The 25,568-nt window shown below is 23.0% G+C and overlaps 5 protein-coding genes across 6 annotated transcripts; all 5 read left to right on the top strand.

The window, feature by feature from the left end:
* Positions 1-450: 450 nt before the first annotated feature.
* OCT59_006957 (uncharacterized protein) lies at positions 451-1,014 on the top strand (the record flags this gene model as incomplete). Of its 2 annotated transcripts, none has more annotated exons than XM_066138658.1 (4): positions 451-550; positions 631-660; positions 793-857; positions 937-1,014. In XM_066138658.1, the coding sequence occupies 4 exons, from the start codon at positions 451-453 to the stop codon at positions 1,012-1,014; spliced, it is 273 nt and encodes a 90-aa protein (XP_065998416.1). The 2 variants fall into 2 exon arrangements, with proteins under 2 accessions (XP_065998416.1, XP_065998415.1); XM_066138657.1 differs by having other exon boundaries at positions 793-861; positions 937-950.
* A 2,388-nt stretch (positions 1,015-3,402) lies between these two features.
* On the top strand, positions 3,403-5,316 carry OCT59_006956 (uncharacterized protein; the record flags this gene model as incomplete). The annotated part of the gene is made up of 1 exon (XM_066138591.1): positions 3,403-5,316. The coding sequence occupies one exon, from the start codon at positions 3,403-3,405 to the stop codon at positions 5,314-5,316; it is 1,914 nt and encodes a 637-aa protein (XP_065998414.1).
* A 123-nt stretch (positions 5,317-5,439) lies between these two features.
* Positions 5,440-7,737, top strand: OCT59_006955 (uncharacterized protein; the record flags this gene model as incomplete). The annotated part of the gene is made up of 2 exons (XM_066138526.1): positions 5,440-5,641; positions 5,717-7,737. The coding sequence occupies 2 exons, from the start codon at positions 5,440-5,442 to the stop codon at positions 7,735-7,737; spliced, it is 2,223 nt and encodes a 740-aa protein (XP_065998413.1).
* An 8,626-nt stretch (positions 7,738-16,363) lies between these two features.
* On the top strand, positions 16,364-18,682 carry OCT59_006954 (uncharacterized protein; the record flags this gene model as incomplete). The annotated part of the gene is made up of 1 exon (XM_025320047.2): positions 16,364-18,682. The coding sequence occupies one exon, from the start codon at positions 16,364-16,366 to the stop codon at positions 18,680-18,682; it is 2,319 nt and encodes a 772-aa protein (XP_025172241.2).
* A 4,277-nt stretch (positions 18,683-22,959) lies between these two features.
* On the top strand, positions 22,960-24,474 carry OCT59_006953 (uncharacterized protein; the record flags this gene model as incomplete). Its single annotated transcript, XM_066138420.1, has 4 exons — positions 22,960-23,388; positions 23,468-23,814; positions 23,943-24,337; positions 24,407-24,474. The coding sequence occupies 4 exons, from the start codon at positions 22,960-22,962 to the stop codon at positions 24,472-24,474; spliced, it is 1,239 nt and encodes a 412-aa protein (XP_065998412.1).
* Positions 24,475-25,568: the final 1,094 nt, after the last annotated feature.

The raw sequence follows: 25,568 nt of genomic DNA, 5'->3' as shown, positions 1-25,568 counted from the left end.
AATACCTGCGTTACTTAAAATTTAAATTTACTAGATATTATTATTAACGTTATTCAATTTTTGAACTTAATTAAATTTTAAAATTGGCTGAAAGTATTGATGAATTTACTTTTTCATTTCTTCCAGATGATAAAGACAACGAGGTTCCAAAACATTTTTTTTTTTTTGAATATGTAAATAATGTTACATTGAACGAAAAATTGTGGCCTAGTAAGTAAGTATATTATTTTCTTAAAAACTTTATAATTCACAAATAGTGTTTGATACATCAATTATTAAATTCGCATCCTCAAATATATTATTTATCAGAATATGATCAAGATACGCTAGGTTAGAGTCGAAGTATCAAATTCTGTAAAGATATTTTTGGAATTGTACCTTACAACGTCGATAATCAGAATCAGATGTGTGTAGTATTGTTGTGCGCCTCCTATAGGATATATCATTTGAATGACGGCAGCACTATTTAGTTATAATTTCAGAGATACTATAACTTTTGATACAATATTTATTATATTTACACCTATACAAGTACGGACGCCAGATTTTGGTAAGCATTTTTCTTTGTTCTTATATCTTTTAACGAACATTACTCTATTAATACACCGTTCTTTTTTTTGTCTTTATTAGACTATTCTTTGCCGGCCTTCTGGACACACGGTTTCATTTTTTTTATCTAAAGTGATTCTTTGACTCGAACGTGGATTTCAGTGAGTATATTTTTTCTTCGTTAAATTATTTTACTTTCATCTTTTAACGTAACATTTTATTTTATTTTTTTTCCTTCTTTAGATGTGGATTTCGGTGAATGTATAATTAAGTTTCTTTGGACAATGTTGAACGGCTCTTTGGATAATGTTGGTATAGTTCCATTTTTCTTTAATTTTTAATTTAATCTTTTAACATTTTAGCAAATATTTTTTTATTTGCGAATAGAACTATCAAATTAGTTTAGCCAACCTACGTTACCTGCTACCAGTGCTACCTGCCCTAGCAGCACACCTTTTCTTTTGAAAGTTTTTGTATATTCAATTAAGGTCTTTTTTTTTTAATAACGTGATGTACTAATTTTAGAAATCTTAAAAGGTATAATCCATGCGTATCTTTCTCTATTACTTTGTCTGGGGCTTAGAATATTATCGCTTTTTATATGAAAGATTCACAACTACTTTTTTTATTTTTGAAAAGGTAGCATTTTTGTACTTATAATAATTAGAATAATTATTTATAAGACGTAATAAAGTTATATTTTAAAATTAATTACTTAGTTATTAAATATGAGTATGTATTGATTATTAATATATTGTGTAGATTATACCGCATCGTTGCGTTGTGATAATAAATATGCTAAAATTAAAGATCTTTCGCGTCATAAGTCATAACGAGTGATAATAAAAGAAAATATTTTTTTTGTACATAAACTGGCATAATTGGTGAAATTTTACACATACATTGAGTATAAATAGTTTTCTTAAATTCAACTATACAACAAATTACCTTCTATAAAAATTGTAATTAATATAATGAGTGTATTAAACATCCATTGATCTTATAGTTGAACTTCATAATTTCGGACAAGTATACCCGGTCAAAAATCAGTTAATTAATTAAAATTATCTAAGTTGTAATTCTGGTCGAATTATCTAATGCGGCTTAGAGATAGAGATTTTTCTCTAAACTCAAATTTTAATAAACGAATTTTAATTAATTTTTTTTTTAATAAGATTAAAATATGAATTTAGAATGCTTTAAAAACAAATTAGTACAATTTGCAGTCAAAAGAAAAATTTTAATATTTTTTAATATTCAGGACCTTCGGTCAATTGGTTTTTAATTGATTAAATAAAGGTTAGTTCCAATCTCTTGTACTACATGCACCAGGTCTTTATTGTCTTTATAAAAGTAATGTCTTGTCCGCAACATGTACAAGAAAGTCATGTACAGTCAACGCTCGTTTTAATGAAGCTCGTTATAGTAAATTTGGCTTATAGTGAAATTTTTTTATTCCCCCGGTTCACTTACTAATAAATCTTGCTCGTTATAGTAAACTTACTATTAAAATCTCGATATTGGATATAGTGAACTTTTACTATTAGAACGTACATTATAAATTTATATTCGTGAATATCACGTGAAATCACTAGTATATTGTTCACGAATCACTTTAAAAAGAATTAGGGTGATAATTGAATGATAACAATTATATTATATAAATAAGGAATTAAATTCATAAGATCAAATTATGAAATACAAATAGAACTATTATCAGATAAAGAAATTATAAGTACAATAATTCCAAATCTTGAAAATGATGAAAAATTAGAAAAATTAGAAATGATACTATTATTTAATAAAGAAGCTTTGAGAAATTTAGAAAAATAATTCATTGGTTTTAAAATCTACTAAATATACACAGAATTGGAAATTCTTTAACAAAATATTTTAGTTAAAAGAAACTTTTTTGTTTGTATTAATATAAGGTTCATTATAAAAAAATTTTCCGTTTTTGTAAATACTCGTTATAGTGGTTGGAACCGAGGGTTGAGCTATGACCGCAGATCATATGTACGATTGATTTATTTGTTTTTATTTGTTTTATTTCTATTTATTTGATATACGGTACTTATTTAAAGAACCAATAAAATTTAGTTTTTTATTAATTTAACAATTTAATAACTTTGTTTATGTTTATTTTTAACATAAACTTAAATTTAGTGTCACATAATATTCTTTTTTTTTTAAAAAAAAAGTCAAACCTATTCTTTTTTTGTGCATATTCTTTTGAGAAGAGTAAATGAAAATATATTTATCATATTGAAAGCCATAACAGGATCTAACTTTATATGATCAATGTCGATCTTTAACATCTGAAATTTTACTTGGAATAGATTCATTTTCATTGATTATTGTATTAATTAGTATAATATTTTTTATATGACAGTCATGTTTATTACCTTAGTTCGGCATTCATTTGTATAATCGTAATATACTGATTTTCTAAATACCAAAACAGACTTTATAGTGGGAACAATTATTCATTGTAAGTACGTACAGGTCGTACGGCAAGATGCAAGATGTCAATTTTTATATCAATATATCAAAATATTTCATCCCTGGCATCACACCCTACCGAGTTTTCACTGTTTATATATTTATCTGAGAGAGTTTTTTTTTGCCTTCCAAAATTATTTTTTTTCACATTCCCTTAAAATGTCACTGGACACGTGAGGGTAGAATTTTAATTTGGTGTTACGACGATAAAATTGTATTTATATGACTTTAAAATCTAAATTACGTTTCATAGACCTATTGAATATTGATATATTTCTGAAATTATTGTTTCTGTAAAATAAAAAATAAAAATAAAATTTACATACCTATTGATTCAAAAAACTTTTCAAAATGGAACAAAATAAAGAGAATAATTTTCAAAATGATGATATAAACGAGAGGTCACAAATTCAGACAACTTTAAAATTAAAGAAATTAAAAGATTCAGGACTAATAAAAAATAACCAAAAATCATTAGTTCAACAATTAAAGTTAAATCATGGATTATATTTAAATGGGTGTAGTTTAGAAAATAGTAAACAAGCCGTACTAATTGAGAGTGGCGAATTAAATATAAATTTATTTGATGATCAACCTTCTGCATATCTTTCCAGTTTTAATTCTAATGAAAATGATGGTAAATTAAACGAATCTTTACGACCAACAGAAATATGTTTTAATTTTCCTGTTGCTGAAATTACTTATAATGCCGGTTTATCAGAATCTTTTTTAAACTTTACGAATGACGATGAAGAAAAATTATTTGAAATGTACGGTCATCTGCTTCCAAGAAAGATTTTAATTGGTGGAAAATTATTTATTGATGGTCTTGAATCTATCAACTCAACACAAATCGATATTTTTAACTCTTACTTAACTTGGGTATATAATTTTGCAAAATATAAAAAAGAAATCCCATTTAATGACTTATCTGCCGCTCAGAATCATTTTCCAAAAATAACAACAACGGAAGGAATAAATTTAGATACTCATGAAAAATTAACCGATTGGATGAATAATTTATACCGAGATGATAAGGTTGAAATAATTTCTTATAATAATCTCATTCCCATTTCTCAATTAAAATCCGATACAATTTCTTGCAATAATCTCGTTCTCATTTCGAAATTCGATACAACATCATCATTGATAGATGAGAAACAACCTGGAGTGGCTAATTTTAAAGAGAAATTAACCTTAGAAAATTGGGCTAAATATTTAAAATATACAAAATTGGTTAAAGAATTTCAACTTTTTCAAGGTTTAATAATCGATCAAAATTTTGAATTAAAAATTTGCGAGGAAAATGCTTTTGAATTAATTAATTTTCCTAATATAGACTCAAATGATAAATTTTATTTAGAAATTATTAAACCGACGCTTATTTTAGAAGACATTTTTATTGATAATAATATCTTTTTAACTGATAATAATGAAGATATAAGCTCTTTTCCGTTTTTTAAAGTATCAGCAGATGATCTAAGTTATGAGGATAAGGCGTATTTTATAGTAAAATGTGAACGATATAAAATTTCATTAAACAGAAATAATATTAAACCTTCAGAAAAATTTAAACAAGCTATAAAAGAAGCACTTGAAAGTATGAAACCACTCATATATTTACAAGAAATTTTTGACGAATATGGACATTTTATTTCATTAAGTATTATATTAGGAAAATCTCTTAAGAATACAATAGAAAATTCATCTTACATTTCAAAAAGGATTGATTTAGCATCGTTAGCATTCGAATCTTTAAAATCGCATTTGGCAGATTTCGGTATTACGTATCTTTTAACGCAAAAAGAAGATATTATTGAAGAAAATGGTTTATCTGAATGGATTCAAAATACAAAGAATGACTTGGAAATTATTGAATATGATAATATAATTCCTTTATATGATATACTTGAAATAGAACAAAAGAAAAAAATAGACTTAATTTTAAATAAGCAAAATAATTTTAGGATTATAATGACCGGAAGTGTTAATTTAAAAGATTCACATAGTATTACTGAGAAGATAATTATTAATATAGAACCATCGTTGGATAATAATAATTATGAGGTTTTTGGATCAATTGTTTCAAAAAATAATTCAAAATTGGAAGATACTTTTGTTACGTTTGGATCATATGAAATTAATAAATTTTCCGCGACGACAAATATTTCAAAGAATATAAATATAAGCAAAGAGGAATGTCGTATTATATGGATGATGATCGGGAATCCTTCAGAATTATCAGTATTTTGTCCAAAGAATTGAGAAATACAAGTTGATTATATTAAAGAATCTATTACATTACAACGTAATAATTCTTCTTATTCAATTAAAACTTCCCACAAATTGTCTCAAGGATATGATATTTCTCTTAATTGTTTTAAGCCTATGAATATCGAGTTTACTGGATGGTCAAGGAATTGTGTTTATTTAAATATTTCGAATACAAATATAGATTTTAATTACGTTCAACCTAATGTTGAAGTAGCAGTTTGTACTCTACATTCAGATCTTGGAAATTCAATAATTGATATTAACGGAAAGGGATATACAATGGGATATAATCTAACCGAAAATAACTATATTGAAGGTAAGTTATTTTTTTTTTTCTTCTTGTAATTACGAATAATATAATCAAATTTTTAAATTTCAATGTTTATAATAGAACCACAATTAGAACAAGCAAATATACGAAAATATATAAACAAAAGATATCCAACAAAAATCGACAAAGAAAAGGAAAACAGATTAATAATTGATAATAAAAATTTAGAATTTCATTTGGATTTGTCCGAGTTTGTTAATTTAGAGGAATTTATTTGTTCCAGAAATCAATTTACTAGTTTGGATATCAGTAAGAATAAACAATTAATTGAGATTGATTGCTCCCAAAATAAATTGGTTAGTTTAGATCTAAGTAATTGTTTGAATATTAAATCTATTACGGCTAACTCTAATCAACTTAATGAATTGAAATTACCCGTTACAAATAATGAAAAATTGGAATATTTAAATTTACTTGATAATTCTTTTTCTCAAAATTTAAATTGTTTTAGTAGTTTAGTTAATTTAAAGGAACTACTTATTGGAAACATTGATGGAGATAGAATCCAGCAAGGAATATATAATCAGTTTCATGGTAGTTTGAGGCCTTTAAAAGAATTGGTTAAATTAGAGAGTTTAAGTATTAGTAATACTGATATAGAATCTGGTATAGAATTCTTACCTGATAGTATTACAAATTTTCGATGCTTAGCTGATAAAAGATCGGAAGCTAAAGTGAAAAAAATATACGAACAACTTGAAATTTATACTATAAGTCATATTGATGGTAGATATAATTTGAAGGCGTGGAAAAATAACTGGAAATTAGTTAAAAAAAATGAAGATCTCTATTATAAAAACAAACAGTTTGAAAAATTAAATTTAAAGATTAAATTTATAGAACTTGAAAAAGAGGGGAGTAGTTTGCATGCAAAAAAAGAGGAGGTGATAAATAAATATAATCAACTGGAGCGAAAAGTAAAGAATTTGGAGGAAGAAAAAGATATTTTGAAACAAGAAAATAATGATTTGAAAAAATTTGTCAATGAATTAAATACGAAATTGAAACAAAAAGAGAAGGATTATGAGGTTTATTATCAAACCATGCAGCAAATAAATGAAGAGGATAAGCTAAAATCGCTTATTGCCGAGGAATTAGTGGAAAAAAAAAGATTACAAAAAGAAATAAAGGATTTAAAACATAAGTTGGCGATCAAAGAGGAAGATATAAAACAATCAGAAAAACAATTAGAAGAAACGAACAGAAAATTGGAATTAGAAGATGAAAAATATGTCAACATAAAAAATGAACTAGATAATATTAAATCATCGTTATCTGGAATTGAAGAAAAAAAAGTAGAATTAAATAAACTCGAAAAAAAATTAGAGCACGAAAAAAGGTTCACTAAAAATGGTACATCCGGATTGAGAAGGCAAATGAATGACTTGAAAAAGCAAATACATTTGTTACATGAACAAGCAGCGAAAGCTAAAGAAATGGAGAATAAACTTGAAGAGACTAGAAAGCATAAAGAAGACCTTCAAAATGAACAAATTAATCAACAAGCTTGTATAAAAAAACTTTATGAGGATAAGGGAAATTTACAACAGCTTCTTGAAATTCTGAATAACAAATTAAAAGAAAAGGAAAAATTTATTTGTAATCTCCAACAACAAAGTGCTAAGAAAATTACTGCTCTCTATGATGGAATGAAAGAAAATGAAAAACTTATCAATAAGCCCGGTAAACAAAATGAGGAGAAAACTAATAATGAAATAAAGGATGAAGTGATATTTATTGATAAGTTAAATGACCGAAATTCGCAGAAGAAAATTACTGCTCTCAATAAACAATCGGAAAATAGTGATATTATTAATAAACACCAGCAACAAACTGATGAACTAAAAAGGCAATTGAATGAAGAAACCAGAGAGTATCAAGAGGATCTTACTCCCCTTAATTACCAATTAAGAAATAATGAAGAACTTAGTGTGGGGTTAAAAAGTGAATTGAATGAAGTAATCGAAAAATATCAATATTCTCAGAATTTTCATTCTAAAGAAATATTTATTTTAATTTCTCAAATTCAAGCTGATCAAAAGCTAATTGATTTAATGTTGAAAAAACGTAAACTTGTATAAAAGACAACTCTTTAGTGGGTAATATTTTAGAAAAAAAACAACATTATTTTAACTAATAATAATTTTAAATTAAGTAAAGATTTTGATAAACTAGCAGAAGAAATTAGGTTAAAAATAAAATTAATTAATGATAATATCGGTTAATCGTAAATATAAAAAATATTCAATCGAACGAATATGTAAAAAACTTATTACAAAACAAATAAATAGATTATTTTTGGATAGATATAGTACTGTATATGTCGAAGCTGGTAAATTAAACATAAGTTTAATCCTTTTACATATACTTCTATAAATAATCGAAATTCAATTATATGGGATATACTGTATTTCCAAGAAAAATTTTAATTTGTGGTAAATTATTTAGAGAAATAATCAAAGAAGCTTTCGATAATTATTCTAATTCAAAAATCTTAATATTGAAATGGGGGAATTCTTTATCTCTATTATAATAATCGTAATCATTTCGTATTAGAAACTAGAATATAGAAAATATAGAAATAGTGATATTCAATTACTCAAACTTTTAGTAGCTTCATTCTACTCGCTTTATATCAAAGTTGATGGTTTGGCCAATCAGGCCTTCGTTATAAGAAAATTCGTCTACACGACATATTGTATGTCACGCTAGAAGTTGGCGATCTAATAATCGATTGGTTACAGTACGATTTCCCGAATGCCTTTTTCCTGAATATATCTTTTTCCGAAGTCATTTGCCTGAATGCCAATTTTTTGAACTGAACATTTTCTTGAAATATACAATTTCCCGAATCCTTATTTCCCGAATCCCATTTCCTGAAGTCTAATTTCCCGAATCCTAAATCCAAATATCCTGAATCCCAATATCCCGAATTCAAATATCCTTAATCCTAATATTCCGAATTCTAATATTCCGAATGGACAATTTCTTGAATTATATAATAAACTGTATATTTTCGTATGATTTATAAATAAACTATATACTAAATCTAAAAAATAAAGAACTATTGATAACTATAGGTTTTATTGTTCAAATACACAGTATTTATAAGCAGATATAATGTTAACAATTGTAAAAATTTTTCAAAGTACTGATTATTAACTGTTAAAATTCGATTTTCACAATCTATTAGATGCTTGCGTTTGTATGGTAAAGGTTCTCCACGAAGAATACTTTCTGCTAGCAAATGAGTTTGATGTTGCTCTTTGCGCATTTCTGCTATAATTGTATAAACGCCAACATGTTATATGTAATTTAGGGAGTGGCTTTTTCAAGCATCCCTTACCTGTACAAGTATTACTATGATCAATTGAAGTAAATATGAAGTAAACATAAGGCAATATACAATCAATTAGGAAATATTACATTTTTAGCTAACAAAATTTTTCTCTGACCCACTGAGTTTAAGTGCTTGATAATATTTTCCTAAACATCAAGTAAATATAATTAATTTGCATTTTAGGAGAAAAAGATTTGGTACAGGTACAAATTTCAAACAGATACTTTGATTGATTTTGCATTATTTATTTTAATTATTACATATTATATTATATGCATTATATATAATTTATTGATTAGTATAATAAATAAAATAAAGGCTGAGTTTATGAAATTAATAATTCTAATTTATGATGTAAAATTATACAAAATAATATTAAATTCAGTAAAATGTCCATTCAGAATATCAGGGTTCATGATATTGGAATTTGGGATAAAATAATTCAGGATAAAAGAATTCGGGAAATTGGATGTTTCATATAATTCCAGAAATTGAGATTCGGGAAATTGGAATTTGGTAAAATGGAGTTTCAGGAAATGATCAATTTCTGGAAATAAGCATTCAGAAAATTGGATTCGAGAAAAGGTATATACAGGAAAATGGTATTCAGAAAATGGTCCGACAAGGAATCGATTAACCATCATAACCTGGATAATAATCGGTTAAATTAATTAATCGGCGGTTAAATATATAAATTTTCTGAATTATTATGATTTTTATGGCGCAGGGAATGTTTACGAATATTAACATAGATAAACAAAATAAATTTTAAATATTTTTTAACATTGATTAATATTGATAAGAAATCTGTTGTACTTAAGTTTATTTTTTCTAAATTCAATAATTAATTTTATAAGAATGAATAATTTTTATTTTTTTGCTTATTGCTGCCATTTGTTTAATCCTAAAAAATTAGAGTAAGAAAATTATTTCATCATCACTGATACTAAATAATAATATTTTATAAAAATGTAATAAAAATTATTTTTATTAAAGCAAAACAAAATAGAGTTGATTAATCGGTTAACCGGTTAACCCGAAATTTGAGGTACCTTAACGGTTAATTACAGCTGTTTTCATATTATTCGGACAACTAAAGTAAAATTTTGAACCCGACATCCGCCGGTATGTCGGATGTCGGCGGATTGTCACTTGAATCAAGATTTACTAACCTTAGATATGAGTTTTGGAATAAGGTTATTCATTTCTTGATCATCTACATTGATTTCGCAGTTTTATACTTGTTTTCTTTTTTGTTTTGATTTCATATTTGTAACTTTTGCATATGTTAATAAAATCTAAACTATCGGGAACTATAAGTTTAGTAGGTACATTATCTTTAAACTATGCATAAAAGGCATAATCTATTGCTTTCTTATATTTTATATTTTATATATCCATATTTTTGTAATTGGTTTGTGAAGAGATCCTCTTGGTTTTTTATGAGTCTTGGGTGCACAAATACAATTATTTCCACTTTTTTGCGCAAGTTATAGTCCTAATATTTGTCCGATATGTTTTAGTTTGTATAAGTTAAAGATGCAGTTTGAGACATTTATATATATATATTTGGAAAAAATAAATTTAGATATGATATGAAATTTTGAATCAATGAATTATATCTATTTTAACTATTATCGTTATGTAAATAAACTAACATGATCCGACATACCGGACCGGATGTCGGGTTCAAAATTTTACTTTGTCCCGAATAATATGAAAACCGGTTTCAACTTCCGTGCCGCACAAATATTTTCGTTATGTTAAATAAAAATTCATTATGAACAAAAATTAGTTGTAATAAGAGTAATTTTATATATATTTAATATATAGAGTTTATATACTTACTTCGTTCAATGGTATGCAGCATTTTCTTCGTTAGGCCAGGCAAAAAAAAATTTAGATTCTCGTGACCGGCCGGGTCAGTTTTTCGAAAAATGGGAATTTTTTTTTATAGTAAAAAATTTTATCACGTGATTATAAGTTATTGGCCAATGTGGCGTAAAAAAATTTTACAAATATAAAAAAAAATGCCGGCCGGCCGGGTCATTTTTATTTTTGCCCGGCCTTATAATAGATTTTTTTATATTATAGACAAGAAAGTTGTTATTTTTATAATTTAGTGATTCCATCAACATTTCGGACGCTCTAACGGTTCTTGCTGCCTAATTAAATATATCCGGAACTAAAACCTGGAAATTGGTATCTGCATTTTGCATAGATAATATTACACAAACAACTATATATACTCGAATAAAGGCGTTTTAATTGTATTTACCCTATTTTTTAGGAAGAATTTTAATAAAATTATTTAGTAATGGCTCAAAGTAACGATGAAGGTAAAAAGTATATAATATGAATATAGATATCTAATACAAATTGAAATTGCTCTAAAATTTTTTTCAAACCAAATTTGCAACATAATGAAACTAGTTTCAAAAATTGAGAAAGATAAAGGTAAGAAAAATTATTTAACAGCTTGTAAATTATAAACATATAATTTAAATGTTTAAACTATTTCTAAAAATTATTTTACTATATTAGCTCGTAAGTAATAGGTTATCTTATAATCGGAATGATAATTAAATTATTTACCTATATTTTATATAACCAACTAATTTATTTTGTTATAATATTTTTTTTATTGTATTTTACATGATATTTTAAATAACTAATAATATAATTGCTTAATAATTACGGTACTAATATTATAGAAAGTAAATATCTAATTTTATATTAATTTAAAAGTATTTATATATAATTTAAACTAAAAATAATATTTATTTAAATAATTAGATTGTAAGTTACTGTATATACTTAATTTTTATATACAATTATAATATTTTGTCTAATTGACTATAATTACTTTACTTCTAATTATTATTAATTAATAATGCTACAGGGTGTAAGTTATTTATTTAATTCTATTATATTTATATAATATTTACATATAATTTAAACTAAATAAATTCTTTATTTAAAAAATTATTCAAATATTTTAGATCGTAAGTAATTCTATTATATTTATATAATATTTACATATAATTTAAACTAACTAAATTATTTATTTCAAATATTTTAGAATGTAAGTAATTCTATTATATTTATATAATATTTACATATAATTTAAATTAACTAAATTCTTTATTTAAAAAATTATTCAAATATTTTAGATCGTAAGTAATTCTATTATATTTATATAATATTACACATAATTTAAACTAACTAAATTCTTTATTTAAAAAATTATTTTGTAATTTCTTTTAGTTGGTAAGTTATAAGTTATTTCTTTAATTCTATTATATTTATATAATATTACATATAATTTAAACTAACTAAATTTTTTATTTAAAAAATTATTCAAATATTTTAGAATGTAAGTATTTCTATTATATTTATATAATATTTACATATAATTTAAACTAACTAAATTCTTTATTTAAAAAATTATTCAAATATTTTAGATCGTAAGTAATTCTATTATATTTATATAATATTACACATAATTTAAACTAACTAAATTCTTTATTTAAAAAATTATTTTGTAATTTCTTTTAGTTGGTAAGTTATAAGTTATTTCTTTAATTCTATTATATTTATATAATATTACACATAATTTAAACTAACTAAATTCTTTATTTAAAAAATTATTCAAATATTTTAGAATGTAAGTATTTCTATTATATTTATATAATATTTACATATAATTTAAACTAACTAAATTCTTTATTTAAAAAATTATTTATTTAATAATATAGGGAGTATGTTATTTATTTAATTCTATTATATTCATATAATATTTACATATAATTTAAATTAACTAAATTCTTTATTTAAAAAATTATTCAAATATTTTAGAATGTAAGTAATTCTATTATATTATATTTACATAATATTTACATACAATTAAAACTAACTATTTAAAAAAATTATTTATTTAATAATATAGGGAGTATGTTATTTATTTAATTCTATTATATTTATATAATATAATTTAAACTAACTAAACTCTTTATTTAAAAAATTATTCAAATATTTCAGATCGTAAGCAATTCTATTATATTTATATAGTATTAGCATGTAATTTAAACTAACTAAATTCTTTATTTAAAAAATTATTTTGTAATTTCTTTTAGTTGGTAAGTTATAAGTTATTTATTTAATTCTATTATATTTATATAATATTTACATACAATTAAAACTAACTAAATTCTTTATTTAAAAAAATTATTTATTTAATAATATAGGGAGTATGTTATTTATTTAATTCTATTATATTTATATAATATAATTTAAACTAAATAAATTCTTTATTTAAAAATTTTTCAAATATTTCAGATCGTAAGCAATTTTATTATATTTATATAATATTAGCATGTAATTTAAACTAACTAAATTCTTTATTTAAAAAAATTATTTATTAATAATATAGGGAGTATGTTATTTATTTAATTCTATTATATTTATATAATATTTATATATAATTTAAACTAATTAAATTTTTTATTTAAAAAATTATTTGTAATTTCTTTTAGTTGGTAAGTTATGAGTACTATTTATTTAATTCTATTATATTTATATAAGATTTATATATAATTTAAACTAACTAAATTCTTTTATTTAAAAAATTATTCAAATATTTTAGATCGTAAGTAATTCTATTATATTTATATAATATTTACATAATATTTAAACTAACTAAATTCTTTATTTAAAAAATTATTTTGTAATTTCTTTTAGTTGGTAATAAGTTATAAGTTATTTATTTAATTCTATTATATCTATAATAATATAATTTAAACTAACTAAACTCTTTATTTAAAAAATTATTCAAATATTTCAGATCGTAAGCAATTCTATTATATTTATATAATATTAGCATGTAATTTAAACTAACTAAATTCTTTATTTTAAAAAATTATTTATTTAATAATATAGGGAGTATGTTATTTATTTAATTCTATTATATTTATATAATATTTACATATAATTTAAACTAACTAAATTCTTTATTTAAAAAATTATTTATTTAATAATATAGGGAGTATGTTATTTATTTAATTCTATTATATTTATATAATATTTACATATAATTTAAACTAACTAAATTCTTTATTTAAAAAATTATTTATTTAATAATATAGGGAGTATGTTATTTATTTAATTCTATTATATTTATATAATATTTACATATAATTTAAACTAACTAAATTCTTTATTTAAAAAATTATTTATTTAATAATATAGGGAGTATGTTATTTATTTAATTCTATTATATTTATATAATATTTACATATAATTTAAACTAACTAAATTCTTTATTTAAAAAATTATTTATTTAATAATATAGGGAGTATGTTATTTATTTAATTCTATTATATTTATATAATATTTACATATAATTTAAACTAACTAAATTCTTTATTTAAAAAATTATTTATTTAATAATATAGGGAGTATGTTATTTATATAATCCTATTATATTTATATAATATTAACATATAATTTAAACTAACTAAATTCTTTATTTAAAAAATTATTCTATAATTTCTTTTAGCTGGTAAGTTATAAGTTATCCATTTAGGGTTTAAATTTTGAACGCAACTGTGCACCCCCTTTTTTGGAAATTTTTAAATAGTAAATTTTATGATCACGTTATGATCAGCAAATTTACTATTTAATAATTTCCAAAAAGGGGGGTGCGTTGCAACGCACCTGCGTAAAATTATTATTTCCATTTATTTAATTCTATTATATTTATATAATATTTACATATAATTTAAACTAACTAAATATTTAAAAAATTATTTATTTAATAATATAGGGAGTATGTTATTTATTTAATTCTATTATATTTATATAATATCTACATATAATTTAAACTAACTAAATTCTTTATTTAAAAAAATTATTCTATAATTTCTTTTAGTTGGTAAGTTATAAGCTATTTATTTAATTCTATTATATTTATATAATATGAACTAACTAAATTCTTTATTTAAAAAATTATTCAAATATTTTAGAATGTAAGTAATTCTATTATTTTATATAATATTTATATATAATTTAAACTAACTAAATTCTTTATTTACTAAAAAATTATTTATTTAATATTATAGGGAGTATGTTATGTTATTTATTTAATCCTATTATATTTATATAAAATTTACATATAATTTAAACTAACTAAATTCTTTATTTAAAAAATTATTTATTTAATATTATAGGGAGTATGTTATTTATTTAATTCTATTATTATTTAAATAACATTTTACATATAAGTAATATAACTTAAACTAACTAAATTCTTTATTTTAAAGATTATCCAAATATTTTAGATCGTAAGTAATCCTGTTATATTTATACAATTTTAATATATTTTAGCCTGTAAGTATTGCATTTTTTTAATTATAATAATCTTATATTTTTATATTTAATTTATTATAATTATACAATGTTTACTCATAATAATTAAACCTTTTTATTTATTTTAGTTAGTAAATTATAATTTTAAGTTAATTATTTATTATATTAAAATATTATAATTTTATTTAGAGTAAGTATAATTAATATTGTTTAATATTTAAATTTTAATTGTAAATTTTATTTTAAATTTTAATTTTAATATAATTTCATTTTTATATTTAAAGATTTGGTACTAGTGGAAATGAAATTGTGGATCAATTTATTTCCAAAAATAAATTAAAATGGATTCCTTATGATAAATTTGAAAATATTGAATATCTTGATAAAGGAGGATTTGGTACTATATATAAAGCTAAATTTAATAGTATTGAAGTAATTCTTAAATACTTTGATTATCTTAATAATTCAGATGAAATTTTAAATGAATTTTTAAATGAAGTATGGTTAAATATCATTATTTTTTTTTTAATATTATAATTTATTTATACTAACTTACTAATAAATATTATTTTTTATAGTGGAAAATTATTAATTCATATGAAATTATTAAAATATATGGATTTACAAAAGATCCAAATACTTCAAAATATGTATTAATAATGGAGTATACAAATAAGAATAGTTTAAAAAGATGTTTAACAGAAATAACAAAAGATTGGAAACAAAGATTATTTTATTTATATCAAATTATTAAGGGTCTTAGTAATATTCATGAAAAAGATCTTATTCATTATAATTTTCATAATGGTAATATTTTATGTAACAAATATGAAGAAAATATATATGGAATTTTTATTAGTGATTATTTAGGATTATATCAACTTGCAAAATCTTTTTTAAAAGAAAATGATATCTATGGAGTTTTACCATTTATAGCACCTGAAATTTTAAGAGGTCAATCTTATACTCAAGCTAGTGATATATATAGTTTTTCTATAATTATGTGGGAATTTACATCTGAAATTCCACCATTTAATAATAAAGCACATGATCTTCAACTTGCTTTAAGTATTTGTAAAGGTGAACGTCTTGAAATTATTGGAAATACTCCACAATGTTATATAGATTTAATGAAAAAATGCTGGAATGAAAATCCATTAAAAAGGCCATCTTCTAAAGAAGTTTTAGATATTATTAAAAATTGGATTATTCGTCCTTTGGGTGGAGATATTAATGAAGAATTGAAAAGCAATATTATGGAATTTATAAATGCACCAATTGAGCATAATAATCTTATTGTAGAATCTCATCCAAAAGCATGCTATACAAGTCATTTACTTGATTTTACTAGTAAAGAATTAAATGAACTTTTAATTCTAGAAGATCCTCGGGAATTAATTGAACTAAAACAAAAATATCAAAGTTCTCATAATGAATTACAAAATATTCAAATGGAATTAACTTTACAAAATGAAGAATTTGCAAAAAAAGAAAGTACTTTACAAATCCAAATTACAAACCTGCAAAGTGAAAAGCAAGCTTTAGATGGTAAGCTGACTGAACAGTTAAAACAAAACAGTCAGTTAAATCAAGAAAAAAATAATTTGCAAGATAAATTAGTCCAAACAGAAACCATTGTTCAAGAATTAAAATCTCAGCAAGATCAATTTAAAAATCAAATAAATCAATTTCAAATTGGTTATAAGCAAATAGAGGAAGAAAATCTTAAGTTAGAAAAGATTGCTGAAACTTATTATCAAAGTTCTCAAAATGAGTTAGTTAATTTACAACAAAGAAATTTTCAAATAGAAGAAGAAATTCTTAAGTTAGAAAAGATTGCTGAAACTTATTATCAAAGTTCTCAAAATGAGTTAGTTAATTTACAACAAAGAAATCTTCAAATAGAAGACGAAAATCTTAAGTTAGAAAAGATTGCTGAAACTTATTATCAAAGTTCTCAAAATGAGTTAGTTAATTTACAACAAAGAAATCTTCAAATAGAAGACGAAAATCTTAAGTTAGAAAAGATTGCTGAAACTTATTATCAAAGTTTTCAAAATGAAAATAATCAAAATCTGAGGCTTAAATTAGCTAAACAGATTAAAGAATTTGCAAAAAAAGAAAATATTTTACAAACCCAAATTATTGACCTGCAAAATGAAAAGCAAAAATTAACTGGCAATTTAACCAATTTAACTGAACAGTTAGAACAAAATAAACTAACTAACCAGCAAGTTCAAGATCAAATCAGCCAGTTAAAGCAAGAAGAAACTAAATTGCAAGAAAAATTATCTCAAATAGAAGCTAATATTCAAGAATTAAAATCTCACAAAGAAAGTTTAATTGAACAAAAAGAGCAATTGGAAAATAATTTAAATCAGTTTCAAGTTAATTATGAACAGACAGAACAAGAAAAGATCAGATTATACAATATGACAGAAGGTCTTTCACAAGAACAAAAGCTTAAAATTAAATTGAAAATCAAGTTGGAAAAAGAAATTGCTCAATTGAAACAAAAATTGATTATTGAAGAACAAATCAAAATGCAATTAACTCGAGCTTTACAGATTAAAGAAGATAAAATAAATGAATTAGAACAAAGGCTGATTAACCTTGATCAAGAGCGTATTAAAAAGTTACAAGATAAAAGAAAAGAATTGAGTGAAATTGATAAGGAATTATTAAATAAATTAACTAGTGGAAAAAATACTAAAGAAATTCATAAAGAAAAAGAAGCTAAACATAAAGAGATGAATGATCTCCAACAAGAATTATTGAGAACTTCAACTTCCTATACTGTCAATAGAAAAAAACGAGTTTTCAATCAAGTCAATAATTTTCTGAAAGTTAAGGGTGAATTCTTAACTTTACGAGAAGAAGCTATTAAAAAACTACAAAATTGCTGTAATCATCTAGAAAGTTCTATTAATAAGGAAAGAAATACTATTGGTTCTATTAGAGATATGAAAACCTCTAAATTGACTGATAAATATACTAAAGAATTTCAAAGTATTCTTGTAAAATATAATGATGGATTGTTAGAGTTGAACAAAAATTATTATTCCTTAAAGAAAATTGTTCAGGAAAATAAGGAGTTGGAAGTTAGCCTCATGTTTGAAAATATTCTTAAGTTGAATTCTTTCAATCTTGATAAATACAAAATTTTTAAATTTGCTACTAATTCTCAGGAAGGAACTAGAATTCAATTAAATTCTAATATGATGTCAGAAGATATAAATTCATTAAGAAAGAATTTGAATGATTTGAAATTAGAATTAAACCAAGAAAAAAAAGAATTAAAAAGTTTAGCAAAAGTTTAGATTTAACCATATTGATGGATTATAGTACAGTTCATAAAATAGCTATTGATTCATTGAAGTGAAACTAAGTATTCTAGAATTTATTGAACATTAATAGTTCTAGGAATTTTGAGATTTTTTTATTAATTTATAAAAACTTTTTGAAAGTTCTTTGTATAAGTCATTAAAATAACCATTTATATTGTAAATTTTTTATACTTATATTTAAATTAAAATAAATAAACCATATTTAGTATAATATATAAGATTCATTTAATTCACCAATGTAAAAAGCCAATATGTTTTATCGGTATTTTAAAATATTATTACATTAAGATCGATCAAAAATTTGATTATTTTGAAATTAATTTTATTGGTAAGCAAATGTAGTTTATTATCTGTACTGTATGTGGTTAGAAAATATCCACTGTATAACTAAAGATATCTATACATACTTTTAATATTACTGATTTTTTAAAATAAATTAGAAAATAAAAATTTATCTAATAGGATTATGTTAACAAATAAAGAAATAATTGTATGACTATAACAGATAAATGATTTTTTTTTGGATTTTTCCAATAATTAACTATTTAATTAATTTTGACTAAAAAAGTGAAATTTTATTCAGAATAATATTGTTTTTAAATTGTGATTTTAATTTGAAAAAATAAGAAAAAAAAAATATTATTGAAATTTTGAAATTGGGTTTATAATTTCAATATACATAATATACATTTGTCATAAATCAGGTATATTGTAATTTCTTAGTATCGCAATTTTTTAATAAGAAAAGATGTTCATTCCATTTGATACAAACTGTTTTTACTTATTAAAATATATAATGTTATTTTTCTAGATCGTAATTACCTCTTACAACTGCCCTATAAAAAAATTGGATACGTTTTTTATAAAGTTTTTATACGATTTTTTTCCTTAGAAATAATGTATCATAATAGGATACGGAAAAATGCACAATTCCGTATCACTAAAAATATGGTTTGGATACGGAATTTGCACGGAATTCATATGGAATTTACATGATTTGATCACTGATTTTATCACGAAATTTATACGATTTGGTCACTGAATTTACTATTTGTATTACAGTTTACTATAATTATATTTACATAAATCTAATTTTACTTTATTAAATTAAATAAAAAATAAAAAATAAACAAAATACAAATACATTATGAAAATTCCCTCCTTATTAAAACCACCTATTGCAACCAAAATTATCTATAAGTTCAGGTTCATTTGGAGTCAAACAACCTAAAAAAAAACAAAAAAAAGAAATATAAGAATGTCTAACTTAATTGGAAACAAAACCCCCTCCTTTATATAGTATCTGCAATCGTCCAAGTCACCAAAGGTCAGCATTCCTACAAAAAAAGAAAGAGAACTCCAGAATGTCTGACCTACATAAATGAAAAGAATTATGAAGCATCTGATGAAAAAGAAACCAAAACAACAAAATAAATCCAAAACTGACCTACAAAAAAAGAAGACTCTAAAGCAACAAAACTGAAACAACCTACAAAAAGAAAAGAATCTGAACCCAACTTACAAAAAAAAAAAGAAACAAAAAGGAAAGACTCCCAAACTGATCTACAAAAAAGAAAAAAGAAACTGAATCTTCTCACAAAAAAAAATCTGCTGGCCTATGAAATAAAAAAAGGGATAAATATAAATAAAAAAGAAAGGGGAATAAAGAATAAATCAAAAAAAATATTTTTTTAAAAAGAGAGTAACGAAGTTAGGAAAGTTAAAAAAAATTTTTTTTTTAATGGGAGGACGTCAAAGTTAGAAAAATAAAAAATTTTTTATAAAGAGGAAATAGAAATAGAAAGAAGAAAATTTTTTTAAAAAAAAAGAAGAGTGGGAATAAAAGAATAAAATCAAAAAAAAAATTTTTTTTTAAAGGAGTGACGAAAAAAGAAGAAAAATTTAGAAAAAATAACAAAAATAAGACAAGAGAAAAGAGAAAGAAGGGAAAGACAGAAAGGAAGATCAGAAGATCAAACTCATCAAAGTAAGGGTTTATATAAAAACAAAAAACGTATCATAACAAAACAATAAACAATCACGTGATCTCGTGTTATGATACGAGATTTTTGTAAAATTATTTTCTAAAAATATTAAGTTTAAAAATTCCGTATACATTCCATATGATTAATTTTTTCCGTATACATTTCGTATACATTAGTTTTTTAAAAAAATGTTCAAAAATGAATTGCTTATTAAATATACGGAATCTGTATACGGAATCTATAGAAACGTACATAAAATGTATACAAAACGTATCCTTTCCGTATACATATTTCTTATAGGGCTGGTTTATAATTAATAAAGATATTGAGGTTAAAATAAAATAATATAATATTGTCTCGTTAAAATATTTTTTTTGGTTATGCGATACTACTGCTTAGGAATTATTTTTGCAAGATTTTCAAAAATAAACTTGATGTCAAAAGATAAAACATTCAATTATTGGTTGTAGATAGTTAATAAGTTAATTATATATTTCCGAGACATAATTAATTTTTTGAATGAAGTTTATTAATAAACATAATTAATGCTTTATACCTATCAACCTCAAAAAATCAATATAAAGGATCAAAATTTATAATCATTTGGATATTTATGTCTTGATTCGACAAATCAAAGAAAAAAAAAATGGAAATGAATTCCAATCAAGATTTCATGATGGTCCAAATATGTTAGAAGAAGCCACTATGGTGGACGTCACCTATAAACCACACTAATATTATGTAACTTCAAATTTTTATAAATTGTAAATTGAATAGTAAAAAGAAAAAACTAAACCGATAAAATGATAGAACAACATGTACTGAACATTTCTATCGGGTTATTTTATAGAATTTAATAAGAATTTTAATTAATATTATGGGTTAAAGTTAGATAATTTTAATAAGTAGCCATAATAAAAACATAAAATTTCGGACTAGTTTTTATGTAATTTTTATGGATTTTACAAAAATTCCATGGAAATCCACAAGAATTCCATGTAATATAGCAAAAAAAAATTTTGCCGCTCACGCGGCAATTATTATATTCTAGCAAAGTACTTTAAAAATAAGTTACACAATATAAATAAATAAAATTTTAAATTTCGGACTATTATTAATATTGTTGTTTATAGGTGACGACCACCATAGTCGAAATAAAAAATTTTAGTCATGTGACTTTCGGCTAAAATTTCAAGCCAAAAGTAATTCAATTTCTGTATTTCTGTTTTTTTTTATAGAATTTATGTAATGTCTATAACTCTATACTATATATCCAGTATAATTTTTTATATAAACTTTTAAAGGTTTATATTTTTTATTTGATTTTTATTTAAAAAATAAAATCAAAAGTTCGCTACGCTAAATTTGGAGATTCGTTGAATCAAAAATTCGTTGTAAGGCGAGTGGACTATCATACAAAATAATGATAATTCGAATTGAAAACATTGTAATTATTCATGATATTTTAATTTCTTTATTAAATATCCAATCAAAACATTTTACTGAAAACGTCACGTTATTTCGGAATTAAAATTTGTTTACTTTAAAATTATTAAGAAGTGATAAATTTAGAAATAATTATTGGTAACAAATTTTTTTGTACAGTAATAGATCGACCAATAATATACTGTAGTACGAGCTAGTTTTTTTTTTTCATTATGATAACTTTATGTAAATTCTTATTAATCTAAAATTAGTTCTTTGATAATTATCAAGGTCAATTAACATTTACAGTAAATAAAACTTATAATTTTTTTTTGTATTGTCTTGAAAATAAAAATTTGTTTTGGTTATACAATCTTCAATTTTCTCTTTTTGACTATAATTTGATTTATATTTGAAATCGATAAAGTTATGATACTACATTAAATGAATGATACTATATTTATAATTTATTTTTGGTTTTTAATGAGAAAATATTTAGAACAAGGATGACACTAAGAATATTAAGGGATGCAATGCATGTAGGTATGCAGATATGCAGCAAACATGAACTTTTTGGATTGACTGATTGGATGAATTTATTAATAATACAATATTGACATATGCTCATCATTGTAGTTTGCATTAACTTACTGATTTCTGATTTCATAATTTTAACTTCAAATAATTTTCCAGTATTAAAAAAAAAAAAAAAAAAATCTCTTTAGTTCGGGGATCCTCCTATAGGTCACAATAACTTTAATTCGCTTACTTAAATAATGCTTTCAGAAAAAAAAAATAAAAAAAATATTTATTTATACAGTAACATTTATAAGAACAAATATGACAAACGTAGAATATGGAGGATATGAAAATATAAAAATTATAGAAATTGATAGATGTTCAGGGTGTGGTCAAAAGTTTGCTGATGAAATATTATCTTATTGTAAGCCATGCTATTCATCACATTTTCGTAATAACTTTGTCCACTGGAAAAGTGGTAGTTTAAGAATTGATAAATTGATTCAAGATTCACAACTCAATGCAAATCATCAATATGAATTAATTGAATGGATTGAATATTCAAACCTTGAAATTATTAAATTTGTTGCTTATGGTGGGTTTGGAAATGTATATGAAGCCATTTGGAAAGATGGTCCAATTGACTCTTGGAATATCAACAAATCTGGATGGAATCGGAACAGCAACAAGAAAGTGGCAATAAAAAAATTACGAAATGTGACTAGTGTGAGTTCAGAGTACTTGAATGAGGTATATAATTTAAAATAATTAGTTATAAATGGAATAATAAAATGTAATCATATTCACACAATCTAATATTATATTGCAGGTCAAGAATAACTTGATGTTAAATTACACAGCACGTTGTAATGGAATTTATGGAATGACACGTGATACTCAAAATGGAGAATATGTAATTGTCACTGAATTCCAAAATGATGGTAATATGAGGGAATTGATTAAAAAAAATTACAGTATCCTGAATTGGAAGCTCATTATTAAAATGCTTTATAATATTTGCGATGGATTGAGTGCCATTCATGATAAAAATTATCACCATAGAGATTTCCACAGTGGTAACATCTTGAATAGTATTCATAATAATACTATTAAATCAGTGATCTCAGATTTTGGCTTGTGTAGTCCTGCAAATCAAAGTTCTGCAGATAAATCATTGTATGGAGTCTTACCATTTGTCGCACCAGAAGTTTTACGTGGTGGAGAGTTCACCAAATCAGCAGATATTTACGGGTTCGGAATGCTAATGTTAGAAATAATTAGTGGTAAGCACCTTTTGTTGATAGAGATTATGACTTACATTTAGTTCTGGCTATTTGCGAAGGAGAACGTCCGCCAATTCCTGAATATACGCCTGAGCCATATGCTACTTTGATGGAACATTGTTGGGATCCTATTCCTACCAATCGACCAACAACTGATGAGTTGTATGGGCAAATTGTAAAATGGGAAACAGTTATATGTAAATTTGAACACAGCGATAGTCAGGTGGAAACGAAAATAAAAATTAAAGAAGCGTTTAGCCATGAACGGGAGGAAAAGTGGAAATTACAATTAGCAGAATTAGCTGCAAATTCATGTCCTCTGAAAAAATCACAAAATATGCTTGCTAGTAAAAAACTTGACTGTCTCAAACAACTCACTGCAGCGAAGGATGTTGAAATGAAGACGAACGACTATAGTATGTTGTATACTTTATAAACTTAAGTAAACAATATTTTAATCTAACATATTATATTATTATTAATAGTATACTGTACTCGGCAATACGATTTTTCTCTCTCTTTAGAAGGATCAGATAATAATGAACGGGTATAATTTTTTACAATCTCATTTAAAGTTAAACTGTAAATTACTACATCAGACACATTCCAATTAAAATTATATTTTTTTTTAAAACTAAAAAAAACCAAAATTCTTTTTATTTCACGCTAGGCTATTTAAATTAACAAGTTCCATTTCTTTAATCTAGCCAAGTTTAGCTATAAGATAATTGATAAATTCTGTGGTATAATTTGAATAACTATATGAAATAAAAAAAAATGAACGAAACAAAAAGATAATGCCAAAATTAAAGACACTTTGAGTTAAGGTTATAAATAATAATCTTAATATATGATAAGAGTACCTTAAGTACCTTGTTATTTTGAATTTGTAAAATTATTCATAATAAACAAATTGTTAAACTGAAATTAATAGGAGGGGATAGAAAAGATTCATAGCAAATAAAGAAATTATAAATATAACATATGATAACACTTACTGTTAATTTTCCGAAACAGAAATGATGCTTACCAAAACAATCCAAAATGATGTATTAAATAAACTAATTTTTGAATTTATATTCGTCACTATTTATTTTGATAAAATCGTAAAATATTATTCGTTGTTATTCATGCGAGAGAAACACTAAATTAACAAATTCTGATAAATCTAAATAAACTTTCAAAATTCTTATTATTTATTAATCTGTTCTCTTTTCCTATTCTTTTTTCGGTTTGTATATTGTGCATTTTTTACTTTTCTCACTTCTTATTCCAGGTTCAACGAAAGCTTTTCTAGCCATTTTTTTATATACAGTAATTCAAATGCTTTCATTTTCATTTTTTTCAGTTCCAATCCCATATCGATAAAAAATTTATTCTTCTTATTATCATTTAATAAATAATTAAATATATCGTTTAGTGCATTTTGTTTTCGAATATTATACTGTATGTTTTTATAGTCATATTCATAATAAATTCCTTTGAATAAAATCTTCATATAATAAAATCAATATCTAAACAAATAATTCTGTTGTCGCGTATATTCTCATTAGTGGTATCATATTTGTATGCAATAAATTAATAAATTATTCATATTTAAATTAATCGATTTTAATTCAGAAAGTTACTTATTGCATATAAATTTAC

The sequence above is a fragment of the Rhizophagus irregularis genome, chromosome 15 (genome assembly GCF_026210795.1).
Source record: "Rhizophagus irregularis chromosome 15, complete sequence".
Classification (NCBI taxonomy): Eukaryota; Fungi; Glomeromycota; class Glomeromycetes; order Glomerales; family Glomeraceae; genus Rhizophagus; species Rhizophagus irregularis.
This window is presented reverse-complemented; position numbering and strand designations above follow the sequence as displayed.